The 17,483-nt window shown below is 46.7% G+C and overlaps 1 protein-coding gene and 2 long non-coding RNA genes across 10 annotated transcripts in view; 1 reads left to right on the top strand and 2 right to left on the bottom strand.

Annotated features, from left to right (window-relative positions):
- Nucleotides 1-17,483, top strand: part of zgc:136908 (Transitional endoplasmic reticulum ATPase) — a 43,515-nt gene that overhangs the window by 21,420 nt on the left and 4,612 nt on the right. The window contains exons 15-16 of one of the 2 annotated variants that reach the window (XM_052528376.1): nucleotides 1,252-1,430; nucleotides 16,440-16,569. In XM_052528376.1, the coding sequence (XP_052384336.1) occupies nucleotides 1,252-1,430; nucleotides 16,440-16,569 (309 nt within the window). Of the gene's footprint in view, nucleotides 1-1,251; nucleotides 1,431-14,879; nucleotides 14,944-16,439; nucleotides 16,570-17,483 lie in introns of those variants that run through there. The other variant, XM_052528377.1, reaches the window with a different exon arrangement.
- LOC127932509 (uncharacterized) lies at nucleotides 5,287-16,588 on the bottom strand. Of its 7 annotated transcripts, none has more exons than XR_008145687.1 (3): nucleotides 16,442-16,588; nucleotides 7,847-7,877; nucleotides 5,287-5,353 (listed from the first exon to the last, which is right to left on the bottom strand). It is a non-coding gene; the product is annotated as an uncharacterized LOC127932509 (long non-coding RNA). The 7 variants fall into 7 exon arrangements; XR_008145686.1 differs by lacking the exon at nucleotides 5,287-5,353 and adding an exon at nucleotides 5,460-5,526; XR_008145685.1 differs by lacking the exon at nucleotides 5,287-5,353 and adding an exon at nucleotides 5,719-5,785.
- Nucleotides 11,393-15,232, bottom strand: LOC127932508 (uncharacterized). Its single transcript, XR_008145684.1, has 4 exons — nucleotides 15,027-15,232; nucleotides 11,819-11,932; nucleotides 11,695-11,787; nucleotides 11,393-11,439 (listed from the first exon to the last, which is right to left on the bottom strand). It is a non-coding gene; the product is annotated as an uncharacterized LOC127932508 (long non-coding RNA).

Here is a 17,483-nt window from a genome sequence, read left to right as displayed (position 1 = left end):
TCCTGAGGTTGAAGAGGCGCTGCTGCGCCTTCTTCACGACGCTGTCAGTGTGAGTGGACCAATTCAGTTTGTCTGTGATGTGTATGCCGAGGAACTTAAAACTTGCTACCCTCTCCACTACTGTTCCATCGATGTGGATAGGGGGGAGTTCCCTCTGCTGTTTCCTGAAGTCCACAATCATCTCCTTAGTTTTGTTGACGTTGAGTTTGAGGTTATTTTCCTGACACCACACTCCGAGGGCCCTCACCTCCTCCCTGTAGGCCGTCTCGTCGTTGTTGGTAATCAAGCCTACCACTGTTGTGTCGTCCGCAAACTTGATGATTGAGTTGGAGGCGTGCGTGGCCACGCAGTCGTGGGTGAACAGGGAGTACAGGAGAGGGCTCAGAACGCACCCTTGTGGGGCCCCCGTGTTGAGGATCAGCGGGGAGGAGATGTTGTTGCCTAACATAGCCTGACGTAGCAGTGACATAGCAGTGACATAGCAGTGACATAGCAGTGACATAGCCTGACATAGCAGTGACATAGCCTGACATAGCAGTGACATAGCAGTGACATAGCTTGACGTAGCAGTGCCATGGCAGTGACATAGCAGTGACATAGCTTGACGTAGCAGTGACATAGCCTGACATAGCAGTGACATAGCCTGACAGCAGTGACATAGCCTGACATGGCAGTGACATAGCCTGATATAGCAGTGACATAGCAGTGGCATAGCCTGACATAGCAGTGACATAGCAGTGACATAGCCTGACATAGCAGTGACATAGCTTGACGTAGCAGTGACATAGCCTGACATAGCAGTGACATAGCCTGACATAGCCTGACATAGCAGTGACATAGCCTGACATAGCAGTGACATAGCCTGACGTAGCAATGACATAGCAGTAACATAGCCTGACATAGCAGTGACATAGCAGTGACAGCCTGACATAGCAGTGACATAGCAGTGACAGCCTGACGTAGCAGTGACATAGCAGTGACATAGCCTGACGTAGCAGTGACATAGCCTGATATAGCAGTGACATAGCCTGACATAGCAGTGACATATCCATGTGGTTTGGAGAGACAGAAACCAACATCAAGGACATCATCGACGATTATGTAGACTGACATAATAGTGACATAGATCTTCTAGACAAATACATTCCTGACCTCTGGCCTCTATCATCTGACCTCCTGCCAGACAGGTGGCATCCTGCATCCTGTTCTTTCCTAACCTCCTATTCCCTGACCTCTGACCTCTAACCCCAGGCCAGACAGGCGGCCCCCTGTATCCTGTTCTTTGACGAGCTGGACTCCATTGCCAAGTCCAGAGGGGGCGGAGCCGGGGACGCAGGGGGCGCGGCCGACAGGGTCATCAACCAGATCCTCACGGAGATGGACGGAATGTCCAACAAGAAGAACGTCTTTATTATAGGAGCTACCAACAGGTAGAGGGGGGAGGGGGGGGGGTCTTTATTATGGGAGCTACCAACAGGTAGAGGGGGGAGGGAGGGGGTCTTTATTATAGGAGCTACCAACAGGTAGAGGGGGAGGGGGTGGGGGTCTTTATTATAGGAGCTACCAACAGTTAGAGGGGTGGGGGGGGGGGGGTCTTTATTATAGGAGCTACCAACAGGTAGAAGGATGTAGGAGCTACCAACAGGTAGAGGGGTGGGGGGGTTCTTTATTATATATTACTTTATTGTAGGAGCTACCAACAGGTAGAGGGGTGGTGGGGGTGGGTTCTTTATTATAGGAGCTACCAACAGGTAGGGGGGTGGGGTCTTTATTATAGGAGCTACCAACAGGTAGAGGGGTGGTGGGGGTGGGATCTTTATTATAGGAGCTACCAACAGTTAGAGGGGTGGTGGGGGTGGGTTCTTTATTATAGGAGCTACCAACAGGTAGAGGGGGTGGTGGGGGTCTTTATTATAGGAGCTACCAACAGTTGGGGGGGTGGGGGTCTTTATTATAGGAGCTACCAACAGGTAGGGGGATGGGTGGGTCTTTATCCTCCCCTCCAGACCTGATATTTAATAGAGCTACCAACAGGTATCCTCCCCCTCCAGACCTGATATAATAGACTCTTTATCCTCCCCTCCAGACCTGATATAATAGACTACTGTTATTATAGGAGCTCCAGACCTGATATAATAGACTCTGTTATAGGAGCTACCAGACCTGTATAATAGACTCTTTATATAGGAGCTACCAAACAGGATATAATAGACTCTTTATTATAGGAGACCAACAGGTAATAGACTCTTTATCCTCCCCTCCAGACCTGATATAATAGACTCTTTATTATAGGAGCTACCAGACCTGATATAATAGGGGGTCTGTTATCCTCCCCTCCAGACCTGATATAATAGACTCTTTATCCTCCCCTCCAGACCTGATATAATAGGGGAGGGGGTCTTTATTATAGACTCTGTTATCCTCCCCCTCCAGACCTGATATAATAGACTCTGTTATCCTCCCCTCCAGACCTGATATAATAGACTCTGTTATCCTCCCCTCCAGACCTGATATAATAGACTCTTTATTCCCCTCCAGACCTGATATAATAGACTCTGTTATCCTCCTCCAGACCTGATATAATAGACCTTTATCCTAGGAGCTGACAGGTTATAATAGACTCTGTTATCCTCCCCCTCCAGACCTGATATAATAGACTCTGTTATCCTCCCCCTCCAGACCTGATATAATAGACTCTGTTATTATCCAGACCTGATATAATAGACTCTGTTATCCTCCTCCAGACCTGATATAATAGACTCTGTTATCCTCCCCTCCAGACCTGATATAATAGACTCTGTTATCCTCCCTCCAGACCTGATATAATAGACTCTGTTATCCTCCCCCAGGTCCAGACCTGATATAATACTCTGTTATCCTCCCCCCTCCAGACCTGATATAATAGACTCTGTTATCCTCCAGACCTGATATAATAGACTCTGTTATCCTCCAGACCTGATATAATAGACTCTGTTATCCTCCCCCCTCCAGACCTGATATAATAGACTCTGTTATCCTCCAGACCTGATATAATAGACTCTGTTATCCTCCCCCCTCCAGACCTGATATAATAGACTCTGTTCTCCTCCAGACCTGATATAATAGACTCTGTTATCCTCCAGACCTGATATAATAGACTCTGTTATCCTCCCCCCTCCAGACCTGATATAATAGACTCTGTTCTCCTCCAGACCTGATATAATAGACTCTGTTATCCTCCCCCCTCCAGACCTGATATAATAGACTCTGTTATCCTCCTCCAGACCTGATATAATAGACTCTGTTATCCTCCAGACCTGATATAATAGACTCTGTTATCCTCCCCCCTCCAGACCTGATATAATAGACTCTGTTATCCTCCCCCTCCAGACCTGATATAATAGACTCTCCTCCCCTCCAGACCTGATATAATAGACTCTGTTCTCCCCTCCAGACCTGATATAATAGACTCTGTTATCCTCCCCTCCAGACCTGATATAATAGACTCTGTTATCCTCCCCTCCAGACCTGATATAATAGACTCTGTTATCCTCCTCCAGACCTGATATAATAGACTCTGCTATCCTCCCCCCTCCAGACCTGATATAATAGACTCTGTTATCCTCCCCCCTCCAGACCTGATATAATAGACTCTGTTATCCTCCCCCAGACCTGATATAATAGACTCTGTTATCCTCCCCTCCAGACCTGATATAATAGACTCTGTTATCCTCCCCCTCCAGACCTGATATAATAGACTCTGTTATCCTCCCCCTCCAGACCTGATATAATAGACTCTGCTATCCTCCCCTCCAGACCTGATATAATAGACTCTGCTATCCTCCCCCTCCAGACCTGATATAATAGACTCTGCTATCCTCCCCCTCCAGACCTGATATAATAGACTCTGTCCTCCCCTCCAGACCTGATATAATAGACTCTGCTTATCCTCCCCCTCCAGACCTGATATAATAGACTCTGTTATCCTCCCCCTCCAGACCTGATATAATAGACTCTGTTATCCTCCCCCTCAGACCTGATATAATAGACTCTGTTATCCTCCCCCTCCAGACCTGATATAATAGACTCTGTTATCCTCCCCCTCCAGACCTGATATAATAGACTCTGTTATCCTCCCCCTCCAGACCTGATATAATAGACTCTGCTGTTATCCTCCCCCTCCAGACCTGATATAATAGACTCTGTTATCCTCCCCCCTCCAGACCTGATATAATAGACTCTGCTATCCTCCCCCCTCCAGACCTGATATAATAGACTCTGCTATCCTCCCCCCTCCAGACCTGATATAATAGACTCTGTTATCCTCCCCCTCCAGACCTGATATAATAGACTCTGTTATCCTCCCCCTCCAGACCTGATATAATAGACTCTGTTATCCTCCCCCCTCCAGACCTGATATAATAGACTCTGCTATCCTCCCCTCCAGACCTGATATAATAGACTCTGCTATCCTCCCCCCTCCAGACCTGATATAATAGACTCTGCTATCCTCCCCCCTCCAGACCTGATATAATAGACTCTGTTATCCTCCCCCCTCCAGACCTGATATAATAGACTCTGTTATCCTCCCCCCTCCAGACCTGATATAATAGACTCTGCTATCCTCCCCCCTCCAGACCTGATATAATAGACTCTGTTATCCTCCCCCCTCCAGACCTGATATAATAGACTCTGTTATCCTCCCCCCTCCAGACCTGATATAATAGACTCTGTTATCCTCCCCTCCAGACCTGATATAATAGACTCTGTTATCCTCCAGACCTGATATAATAGACTCTGTTATCCTCCCCCCTCCAGACCTGATATAATAGACTCTGTTATCCTCCCCCCTCCAGACCTGATATAATAGACTCTGCTATCCTCCCCTCCAGACCTGATATAATAGACTCTGTTATCCTCCCCTCCAGACCTGATATAATAGACTCTGTTATCCTCCCCCCTCCAGACCTGATATAATAGACTCTGCTATCCTCCCCCCTCCAGACCTGATATAATAGACTCTGTTATCCTCCCTCCAGACCTGATATAATAGACTCTGTTATCCTCCCCCCTCCAGACCTGATATAATAGACTCTGCTATCCTCCCCCCTCCAGACCTGATATAATAGACTCTGTTATCCTCCCCCCTCCAGACCTGATATAATAGACTCTGTTCTCCTCCAGACCTGATATAATAGACTCTGTTATCCTCCCCCCTCCAGACCTGATATAATAGACTCTGTTATCCTCCCCCCTCCAGACCTGATATAATAGACTCTGCTATCCTCCCCTCCAGACCTGATATAATAGACTCTGCTATCCTCCCCCCTCCAGACCTGATATAATAGACTCTGCTATCCTCCCCCCTCCAGACCTGATATAATAGACTCTGTTATCCTCCAGACCTGATATAATAGACTCTGTTATCCTCCAGACCTGATATAATAGACTCTGTTATCCCCCCTCCAGACCTGATATAATAGACTCTGCTATCCTCCCCCCTCCAGACCTGATATAATAGACTCTGCTATCCTCCCCCCTCCAGACCTGATATAATAGACTCTGTTATCCTCCCCCCTCCAGACCTGATATAATAGACTCTGTTATCCTCCCCCCTCCAGACCTGATATAATAGACTCTGTTATCCTCCCCCCTCCAGACCTGATATAATAGACTCTGTTATCCTCCCCCCTCCAGACCTGATATAATAGACTCTGTTCCCCTCCAGACCTGATATAATAGACTCTGCTATCCTCCCCCCTCCAGACCTGATATAATAGACTCTGCTATCCTCCCCCCTCCAGACCTGATATAATAGACTCTGTTATCCTCCCCTCCAGACCTGATATAATAGACTCTGCTATCCTCCCCCCTCCAGACCTGATATAATAGACTCTGTTATCCTCCCCCCTCCAGACCTGATATAATAGACTCTGTTATCCTCCCCCCTCCAGACCTGATATAATAGACTCTGTTATCCTCCCCCCTCCAGACCTGATATAATAGACTCTGTTATCCTCCCCCCTCCAGACCTGATATAATAGACTCTGTTATCCTCCAGACCTGATATAATAGACTCTGTTATCCTCCAGACCTGATATAATAGACTCTGTTATCCTCCCCCTCCAGACCTGATATAATAGACTCTGTTATCCTCCCCCCTCCAGACCTGATATAATAGACTCTGTTATCCTCCCCCCTCCAGACCTGATATAATAGACTCTGTTATCCTCCCCCCTCCAGACCTGATATAATAGACTCTGTTATCCTCCCCCCTCCAGACCTGATATAATAGACTCTGCTTCCTCCCCTCCAGACCTGATATAATAGACTCTGCATATCCTCCCCTCCAGACCTGATATAATAGACTCTGTTATCCTCCCCTCCAGACCTGATATAATAGACTCTGTTATCCTCCTCCAGACCTGATATAATAGACTCTGATATAATAGACTCTGTTATCCTCCCCCTCCAGACCTGATATAATAGACTCTGTTATCCTCCCCCTCCAGACCTGATATAATAGACTCTGTTATCCTCCAGACCTGATATAATAGACTCTGCTATCCTCCCCTCCAGACCTGATATAATAGACTCTGTTATCCTCCCCCTCCAGACCTGATATAATAGACTCTGTTATCCTCCCCCTCCAGACCTGATATAATAGACTCTGTTATCCTCCAGACCTGATATAATAGACTCTGTTATCCTCCCCCCTCCAGACCTGATATAATAGACTCTGTTATCCTCCCCCCTCCAGACCTGATATAATAGACTCTGCTATCCTCCCCCCTCCAGACCTGATATAATAGACTCTGCTATCCTCCCCCCTCCAGACCTGATATAATAGACTCTGTTATCCTCCCCCCTCCAGACCTGATATAATAGACTCTGTTATCCTCCCCCCTCCAGACCTGATATAATAGACTCTGCTATCCTCCCCCCTCCAGACCTGATATAATAGACTCTGTTATCCTCCCCCCTCCAGACCTGATATAATAGACTCTGTTATCCTCCCCCCTCCAGACCTGATATAATAGACTCTGTTATCCTCCCCCCTCCAGACCTGATATAATAGACTCTGTTATCCTCCCCCTCCAGACCTGATATAATAGACTCTGCTATCCTCCCCTCCAGACCTGATATAATAGACTCTGCTTATCCTCCCCTCCAGACCTGATATAATAGACTCTGCTATCCTCCCCCCTCCAGACCTGATATAATAGACTCTGCTATCCTCCCCCCTCCAGACCTGATATAATAGACTCTGCTATCCTCCCCCTCCCAGACCTGATATAATAGACTCTGTTATCCTCCCTCCAGACCTGATATAATAGACTCTGTTATCCTCCCCTCCAGACCTGATATAATAGACTCTGTTATCCTCCAGACCTGATATAATAGACTCTGTTATCCTCCCCCTTCCAGACCTGATATAATAGACTCTGTTATCCTCCCCTCTCCAGACCTGATATAATAGACTCTGTTATCCTCCAGACCTGATATAATAGACTCTGTTATCCTCCCCCCTCCAGACCTGATATAATAGACTCTGTTATCCTCCCCCTCCAGACCTGATATAATAGACTCTGTTATCCTCCCCCCTCCAGACCTGATATAATAGACTCTGTTATCCTCCCCCCTCCAGACCTGATATAATAGACTCTGCTATCCTCCCCCCTCCAGACCTGATATAATAGACTCTGCTATCCCCCCTCCAGACCTGATATAATAGACTCTGTTATCCTCCCCCCTCCAGACCTGATATAATAGACTCTGTTATCCTCCAGACCTGATATAATAGACTCTGCTATCCTCCCCCCTCCAGACCTGATATAATAGACTCTGTTATCCTCCCCCTCCAGACCTGATATAATAGACTCTGTTCTCCTCCAGACCTGATATAATAGACTCTGTTATCCTCCCCCCTCCAGACCTGATATAATAGACTCTGTTATCCTCCCCCCTCCAGACCTGATATAATAGACTCTGCTATCCTCCCCCTCCAGACCTGATATAATAGACTCTGCTATCCTCCCCCCTCCAGACCTGATATAATAGACTCTGCTATCCTCCAGACCTGATATAATAGACTCTGTTATCCTCCAGACCTGATATAATAGACTCTGTTATCCTCCAGACCTGATATAATAGACTCTGTTATCCTCCAGACCTGATATAATAGACTCTGTTATCCTCCCCCCTCCAGACCTGATATAATAGACTCTGCTATCCTCCCCCCTCCAGACCTGATATAATAGACTCTGTTATCCTCCCCCCTCCAGACCTGATATAATAGACTCTGTTATCCTCCCCCCTCCAGACCTGATATAATAGACTCTGTTATCCTCCCCCCTCCAGACCTGATATAATAGACTCTGTTATCCTCCCCCCTCCAGACCTGATATAATAGACTGTTATCCTCCCCTCCAGACCTGATATAATAGACTCTGCTATCCTCCCCCTCCAGACCTGATATAATAGACTCTGCTATCCTCCCCTGATATAATAGACTCTGTTAGACCTGATATAATAGACTCTGTTATCCTCCCCTGATATAATAGACTCTGTTATCCTCCCCCTCCAGACCTGATATAATAGACTCTGCTTATCCTCCCCTCCAGACCTGATATAATAGACTCTGTTATCCTCCCCCCTCCAGACCTGATATAATAGACTCTGTTATCCTCCCCCTCCAGACCTGATATAATAGACTCTGTTATCCTCCCCTCCAGACCTGATATAATAGACTCTGTTATCCTCCCCCCTCCAGACCTGATATAATAGACTCTGCTATCCTCCCCCTCCAGACCTGATATAATAGACTCTGCTATCCTCCCCCCTCCAGACCTGATATAATAGACTCTGTTATCCTCCCCCCTCCAGACCTGATATAATAGACTCTGTTATCCTCCCCCTCCAGACCTGATATAATAGACTCTGTTATCCTCCCCTCCAGACCTGATATAATAGACTCTGTTATCCTCCCCCCTCCAGACCTGATATAATAGACTCTGTTATCCTCCCCCTCCAGACCTGATATAATAGACTCTGTTATCCTCCCCCCAGACCTGATATAATAGACTCTGTTATCCTCCCCCTCCAGACCTGATATAATAGACTCTGCTATCCTCCCCCCTCCAGACCTGATATAATAGACTCTGTTATCCTCCCCCCTCCAGACCTGATATAATAGACTCTGCTATCCTCCCCTCCAGACCTGATATAATAGACTCTGTTATCCTCCCCCCTCCAGACCTGATATAATAGACTCTGCTATCCTCCCCCCTCCAGACCTGATATAATAGACTCTGTATCCTCCCCTCCAGACCTGATATAATAGACTCTGTTATCCTCCCCCCTCCAGACCTGATATAATAGACTCTGTTATCCTCCCCCTCCAGACCTGATATAATAGACTCTGCTATCCTCCCCCTCCAGACCTGATATAATAGACTCTGTTATCCTCCCCCCTCCAGACCTGATATAATAGACTCTGTTATCCTCCCCCCTCCAGACCTGATATAATAGACTCTGTTATCCTCCCCCCTCCAGACCTGATATAATAGACTCTGTTATCCTCCCCCCTCCAGACCTGATATAATAGACTCTGTTATCCTCCCCCCTCCAGACCTGATATAATAGACTCTGTTATCCTCCCCTCCAGACCTGATATAATAGACTCTGTTATCCTCCCCCTCCAGACCTGATATAATAGACTCTGCTATCCTCCCCCCTCCAGACCTGATATAATAGACTCTGCTATCCTCCCCCCTCCAGACCTGATATAATAGACTCTGTTATCCTCCCCTCCAGACCTGATATAATAGACTCTGTTATCCCTCCAGACCTGATATAATAGACTCTGCTATCCTCCCCTCCAGACCTGATATAATAGACTCTGTTATCCTCCCCCTCCAGACCTGATATAATAGACTCTGTTCTCCCCCTCCAGACCTGATATAATAGACCTCCCCCCTCCAGACCTGATATAATAGACTCTGTTATCCTCCCCCCTCCAGACCTGATATAATAGACTCTGTTATCCTCCCCCCTCCAGACCTGATATAATAGACTCTGTGACCTGATATCTCTGCTATCCCCCTCCAGACCTGATATAATAGACTCTGTTATCCTCCAGACCTGATATAATAGACTCTGTTATCCTCCAGACCTGATATAATAGACTCTGTTATCCTCCCCCTCCAGACCTGATATAATAGACTCTGTTATCCTCCCCCTCCAGACCTGATATAATAGACTCTGGTATCCTCCCCCCTCCAGACCTGATATAATAGACTCTGTTATCCTCCCCCCTCCAGACCTGATATAATAGACTCTGTTATCCTCCCCCCTCCAGACCTGATATAATAGACTCTGTTATCCTCCCCCCTCCAGACCTGATATAATAGACTCTGTATCCTCCCCTCCAGACCTGATATAATAGACTCTGTTATCCTCCCCCTCCAGACCTGATATAATAGACTCTGTTATCCTCCCCCCTCCAGACCTGATATAATAGACTCTGCTATCCTCCCCTCCAGACCTGATATAATAGACTCTGTTATCCTCCCCCTCCAGACCTGATATAATAGACTCTGCTATCCTCCCCCTCCAGACCTGATATAATAGACTCTGTTATCCTCCCCCTCCAGACCTGATATAATAGACTCTGTTATCCTCCCCCTCCAGACCTGATATAATAGACTCTGTTATCCTCCCCCCTCCAGACCTGATATAATAGACTCTGTTATCCTCCCCCCTCCAGACCTGATATAATAGACTCTGCTATCCTCCCCCCTCCAGACCTGATATAATAGACTCTGTTATCCTCCCCTCCAGACCTGATATAATAGACTCTGTATCCTCCCCCTCCAGACCTGATATAATAGACTCTGTTATCCTCCCCCCTCCAGACCTGATATAATAGACTCTGTTATCCTCCCCCCTCCAGACCTGATATAATAGACTCTGTTATCCTCCCCCAGACCTGATATAATAGACTCTGTTAGACCTGATATAATAGACTCTGTTATCCTCCCCCCTCCAGACCTGATATAATAGACTCTGTTATCCTCCCCCCTCCAGACCTGATATAATAGACTCTGCTATCCTCCCCCCTCCAGACCTGATATAATAGACTCTGTTATCCTCCCCCTCCAGACCTGATATAATAGACTCTGTTATCCTCCCCCCTCCAGACCTGATATAATAGACTCTGTTATCCTCCCCTCCAGACCTGATATAATAGACTCTGTTATCCTCCCCCCTCCAGACCTGATATAATAGACTCTGTTATCCTCCCCCCTCCAGACCTGATATAATAGACTCTGCTATCCTCCCCCCTCCAGACCTGATATAATAGACTCTGCTATCCTCCCCCCTCCAGACCTGATATAATAGACTCTGTTATCCTCCCCCCTCCAGACCTGATATAATAGACTCTGTTATCCTCCAGACCTGATATAATAGACTCTGCCCTCCCCCTCCAGACCTGATATAATAGACTCTGTTATCCTCCCCCCTCCAGACCTGATATAATAGACTCTGTTCTCCTCCAGACCTGATATAATAGACTCTGTTATCCTCCCCCCTCCAGACCTGATATAATAGACTCTGTTATCCTCCCCCCTCCAGACCTGATATAATAGACTCTGCTATCCTCCCCTCTCCAGACCTGATATAATAGACTCTGCTATCCTCCCCCCTCCAGACCTGATATAATAGACTCTGCTATCCTCCAGACCTGATATAATAGACTCTGTTATCCTCCAGACCTGATATAATAGACTCTGTTATCCTCCAGACCTGATATAATAGACTCTGTTATCCTCCAGACCTGATATAATAGACTCTGCTATCCTCCCCCCTCCAGACCTGATATAATAGACTCTGCTATCCTCCCCCCTCCAGACCTGATATAATAGACTCTGTTATCCTCCCCTCTCCAGACCTGATATAATAGACTCTGTTATCCTCCCCCCTCCAGACCTGATATAATAGACTCTGTTATCCTCCCCCTCCAGACCTGATATAATAGACTCTGCTTCCTCCCCCTCCAGACCTGATATAATAGACTCTCCCTCCCCCTCCAGACCTGATATAATAGACTCTGCTATCCTCCCCCCTCCAGACCTGATATAATAGACTCTGCTATCCTCCCCCCTCCAGACCTGATATAATAGACTCTGTTATCCTCCCCCCTCCAGACCTGATATAATAGACTCTGCTATCCTCCCCCCTCCAGACCTGATATAATAGACTCTGTTATCCTCCCCCTCCAGACCTGATATAATAGACTCTGTTATCCTCCCCTCCAGACCTGATATAATAGACTCTGTTATCCTCCCCTCCAGACACCTGATATAATAGACTCTGCTATCCTCCCCCCTCCAGACCTGATATAATAGACTCTGTTATCCTCCCCCTCCAGACCTGATATAATAGACTCTGTTATCCTCCAGACCTGATATAATAGACTCTGTTATCCTCCCCCCTCCAGACCTGATATAATAGACTCTGTTATCCTCCCCCTCCAGACCTGATATAATAGACTCTGTTATCCTCCCCTCCAGACCTGATATAATAGACTCTGCTATCCTCCCTCCAGACCTGATATAATAGACTCTGTTATCCTCCCCCCTCCAGACCTGATATAATAGACTCTGTTATCCTCCCCCCTCCAGACCTGATATAATAGACTCTGTTATCCTCCAGACCTGATATAATAGACTCTGCAGACCTGATATAATAGACTCTGCTATCCTCCCCTCCAGACCTGATATAATAGACTCTGTTATCCTCCCCCTCCAGACCTGATATAATAGACTCTGTTATCCTCCCCCCTCCAGACCTGATATAATAGACTCTGTTATCCTCCCCCCTCCAGACCTGATATAATAGACTCTGCTATCCTCCCCCCTCCAGACCTGATATAATAGACTCTGCTATCCTCCCCCCTCCAGACCTGATATAATAGACTCTGCTATCCTCCCCCCTCCAGACCTGATATAATAGACTCTGTTATCCTCCCCCCTCCAGACCTGATATAATAGACTCTGTTATCCTCCCCCCTCCAGACCTGATATAATAGACTCTGCTATCCTCCCCCCTCCAGACCTGATATAATAGACTCTGTTATCCTCCCCCCTCCAGACCTGATATAATAGACTCTGTTATCCTCCAGACCTGATATAATAGACTCTGTTATCCTCCCCTCCAGACCTGATATAATAGACTCTGTTATCCTCCCCCTCCAGACCTGATATAATAGACTCTGTTATCCTCCCCCTCCAGACCTGATATAATAGACTCTGTTATCCTCCCCTCCAGACCTGATATAATAGACTCTGCTATCCTCCCCTCCAGACCTGATATAATAGACTCTGTTATCCTCCCCCCAGACCTGATATAATAGACTCTGTTATCCTCCCCCTCCAGACCTGATATAATAGACTCTGTTATCCTCCCCCCTCCAGACCTGATATAATAGACTCTGTTATCCTCCCCCCTCCAGACCTGATATAATAGACTCTGCTATCCTCCCCCCTCCAGACCTGATATAATAGACTCTGTTATCCTCCCCCCTCCAGACCTGATATAATAGACTCTGTTATCCTCCCCTCAGACCTGATATAATAGACTCTGTTATCCTCCCCCCTCCAGACCTGATATAATAGACTCTGTTATCCTCCCCCCTCCAGACCTGATATAATAGACTCTGTTATCCTCCCCCCTCCAGACCTGATATAATAGACTCTGTTATCCTCCCCTCCAGACCTGATATAATAGACTCTGCTATCCTCCCCCTCCAGACCTGATATAATAGACTCTGCCCTCCCCCTCCAGACCTGATATAATAGACTCTGTTATCCTCCCCTCCAGACCTGATATAATAGACTCTGTTATCCTCCCCCCTCCAGACCTGATATAATAGACTCTGCTATCCTCCCCCCTCCAGACCTGATATAATAGACTCTGTTATCCTCCCCCTCCAGACCTGATATAATAGACTCTGTTATCCTCCTCCAGACCTGATATAATAGACTCTGTTATCCTCCCCCAGACCTGATATAATAGACTCTGTTATCCTCCCCTCCAGACCTGATATAATAGACTCTGCTATCCTCCCCCCTCCAGACCTGATATAATAGACTCTGTTATCCTCCCCCTCCAGACCTGATATAATAGACTCTGCTATCCTCCAGACCTGATATAATAGACTCTGTTATCCTCCAGACCTGATATAATAGACTCTGTTATCCTCCAGACCTGATATAATATAGACCTGAGACTCTGTTATCCTCCCCCTCCAGACCTGATATAATAGACTCTGTTATCCTCCCCCCTCCAGACCTGATATAATAGACTCTGTTATCCTCCCTCTCAGACCTGATATAATAGACTCTGTTATCCTCCCCCCTCCAGACCTGATATAATAGACTCTGTTATCCTCCCCCCAGACCTGATATAATAGACTCTGTTATCCTCCCCCCAGACCTGATATAATAGACTCTGCTATCCTCCCCCCTCCAGACCTGATATAATAGACTCTGCTATCCTCCCCCTCCAGACCTGATATAATAGACTCTGTTATCCTCCCCCCTCCAGACCTGATATAATAGACTCTGTTATCCTCCCCCCTCCAGACCTGATATAATAGACTCTGTTATCCTCCAGACCTGATATAATAGACTCTGTTATCCTCCAGACCTGATATAATAGACTCTGTTATCCTCCCCCCTCCAGACCTGATATAATAGACTCTGTTATCCTCCCCCCTCCAGACCTGATATAATAGACTCTGCTATCCTCCCCCCTCCAGACCTGATATAATAGACTCTGCTATCCTCCCCCCTCCAGACCTGATATAATAGACTCTGCTATCCTCCCCCCTACAGACCTGATATAATAGACTCTGCTATCCTCCCCCCTCCAGACCTGATATAATAGACTCTGTTATCCTCCCCCCTCCAGACCTGATATAATAGACTCTGCTATCCTCCCCCCTCCAGACCTGATATAATAGACTCTGTTATCCTCCAGACCTGATATAATAGACTCTGTTATCCTCCAGACCTGATATAATAGACTCTGCTATCCTCCCCCCTCCAGACCTGATATAATAGACTCTGTTATCCTCCCCCCTCCAGACCTGATATAATAGACTCTGCTATCCTCCCCCCTCCAGACCTGATATAATAGACTCTGTTATCCTCCCCCCTCCAGACCTGATATAATAGACTCTGTTATCCTCCCCCTCCAGACCTGATATAATAGACTCTGTTATCCTCCCCTCCAGACCTGATATAATAGACTCTGCTATCCTCCCCTCCAGACCTGATATAATAGACTCTGTTATCCTCCCCCCTCCAGACCTGATATAATAGACTCTGCTATCCTCCCCCCTCCAGACCTGATATAATAGACTCTGCTATCCTCCCCCCTCCAGACCTGATATAATAGACTCTGTTATCCTCCCCCCTCCAGACCTGATATAATAGACTCTGTTATCCTCCAGACCTGATATAATAGACTCTGCTATCCTCCCCCCAGACCTGATATAATAGACTCTGTTCTCCCTCCAGACCTGATATAATAGACCTGTTATCCTCCAGACCTGATATAATAGACTCTGTTCTCTCCAGACCTGATATAATAGACTCTGTTATCCTCCCCCCTCCAGACCTGATATAATAGACTCTGTTATCCTCCCCCCTCCAGACCTGATATAATAGACTCTGCTATCCTCCCCCCTCCAGACCTGATATAATAGACTCTGCTATCCTCCCCCTCCAGACCTGATATAATAGACTCTGCTATCCTCCCCTGATATAATAGACTCCAGACCTGATATAATAGACTCTGTTATCCTCCAGACCTGATATAATAGACTCTGTTATCCTCCAGACCTGATATAATAGACTCTGCTATCCTCCCCCCTCCAGACCTGATATAATAGACTCTGCTATCCTCCCCCCTCCAGACCTGATATAATAGACTCTGTTATCCTCCCCCCTCCAGACCTGATATAATAGACTCTGTTATCCTCCCCCCTCCAGACCTGATATAATAGACTCTGTTATCCTCCCCCCAGACCTGATATAATAGACTCTGCTATCCTCCCCTCCAGACCTGATATAATAGACTCTGCTATCCTCCCCCCTCCAGACCTGATATAATAGACTCTGCTATCCTCCCCCCTCCAGACCTGATATAATAGACTCTGCTATCCTCCCCCCTCCAGACCTGATATAATAGACTCTGTTATCCTCCCCCCTCCAGACCTGATATAATAGACTCTGCTATCCTCCCCCCTCCAGACCTGATATAATAGACTCTGTTATCCTCCAGACCTGATATAATAGACTCTGTTATCCTCCCCCCTCCAGACCTGATATAATAGACTCTGTTATCCTCCCCCCTCCAGACCTGATATAATAGACTCTGTACCCCTCCAGACCTGATATAATAGACTCTGCTATCCTCCGTCCAGGGAGGCTGGATCAGCTCATCTACATCCCTCTACCAGACACAGCCTCCCGTACCGCCATCCTCAACGCAAACCTACGCAAGTCCCCCATCGCCAGAGTCAGTACACACACACTCACACATGGACTAGCACACACACACACACACACAGACACACATAGACACTCACAGACAGAGACACGCGCACACACATAGACACACAGACACACACAGACAGAGACACACACACACACAGACACACACACACACACACACACACACACACACACACACACACACACACACACACACACACACACACACACACACACACACACATAGACACACATACACACACATGGACACACACACACACACACACACACACACACACACACACACACACACACACACACACACACACAAGACACACACACACATAGACACACACACACACATAGACAGACACAGACACAGACACACACACACACACACACACATACACACACACAGACACATAGACAGACATAGACACAGATACACACATACAGACACACATAGACACACACACAGACACACACAAAGACATACACACACATAGACACACACACACACACAAGACACACACACACACATAGACACACACACACACATAGACACACACTCACAGACACAGACACACACAAAGACATACACACACATAGACACACACAAGACACATAGACAGACATAGACACAGACACACATACAGACACACATAGACACACACACACACATAGACATACACTCACAGACACAGACACACACAAAGACATACACACACATAGACACACACACATAGACACATAGACACAGACACATAGACACACATAGACACACACAAGACACATAGACAGACATAGACACAGACACACAAAGACACACAAAGGCATCGACACTGTCAAGTAATTATTTAATCCGTGTTCATAAATTCTGTCTGATACCCAGAGGTTGTAAAGTTCTGGTCTTAAATAAAACAGACAGAATTCCCAGCT

Source organism: Oncorhynchus keta, chromosome 10, assembly GCF_023373465.1.
Source record: "Oncorhynchus keta strain PuntledgeMale-10-30-2019 chromosome 10, Oket_V2, whole genome shotgun sequence".
Taxonomy (NCBI): domain Eukaryota; kingdom Metazoa; phylum Chordata; class Actinopteri; order Salmoniformes; family Salmonidae; genus Oncorhynchus; species Oncorhynchus keta.
Note: the sequence above shows the minus strand (reverse complement) of the source record. Positions and strands in the feature narration are given on the sequence as shown.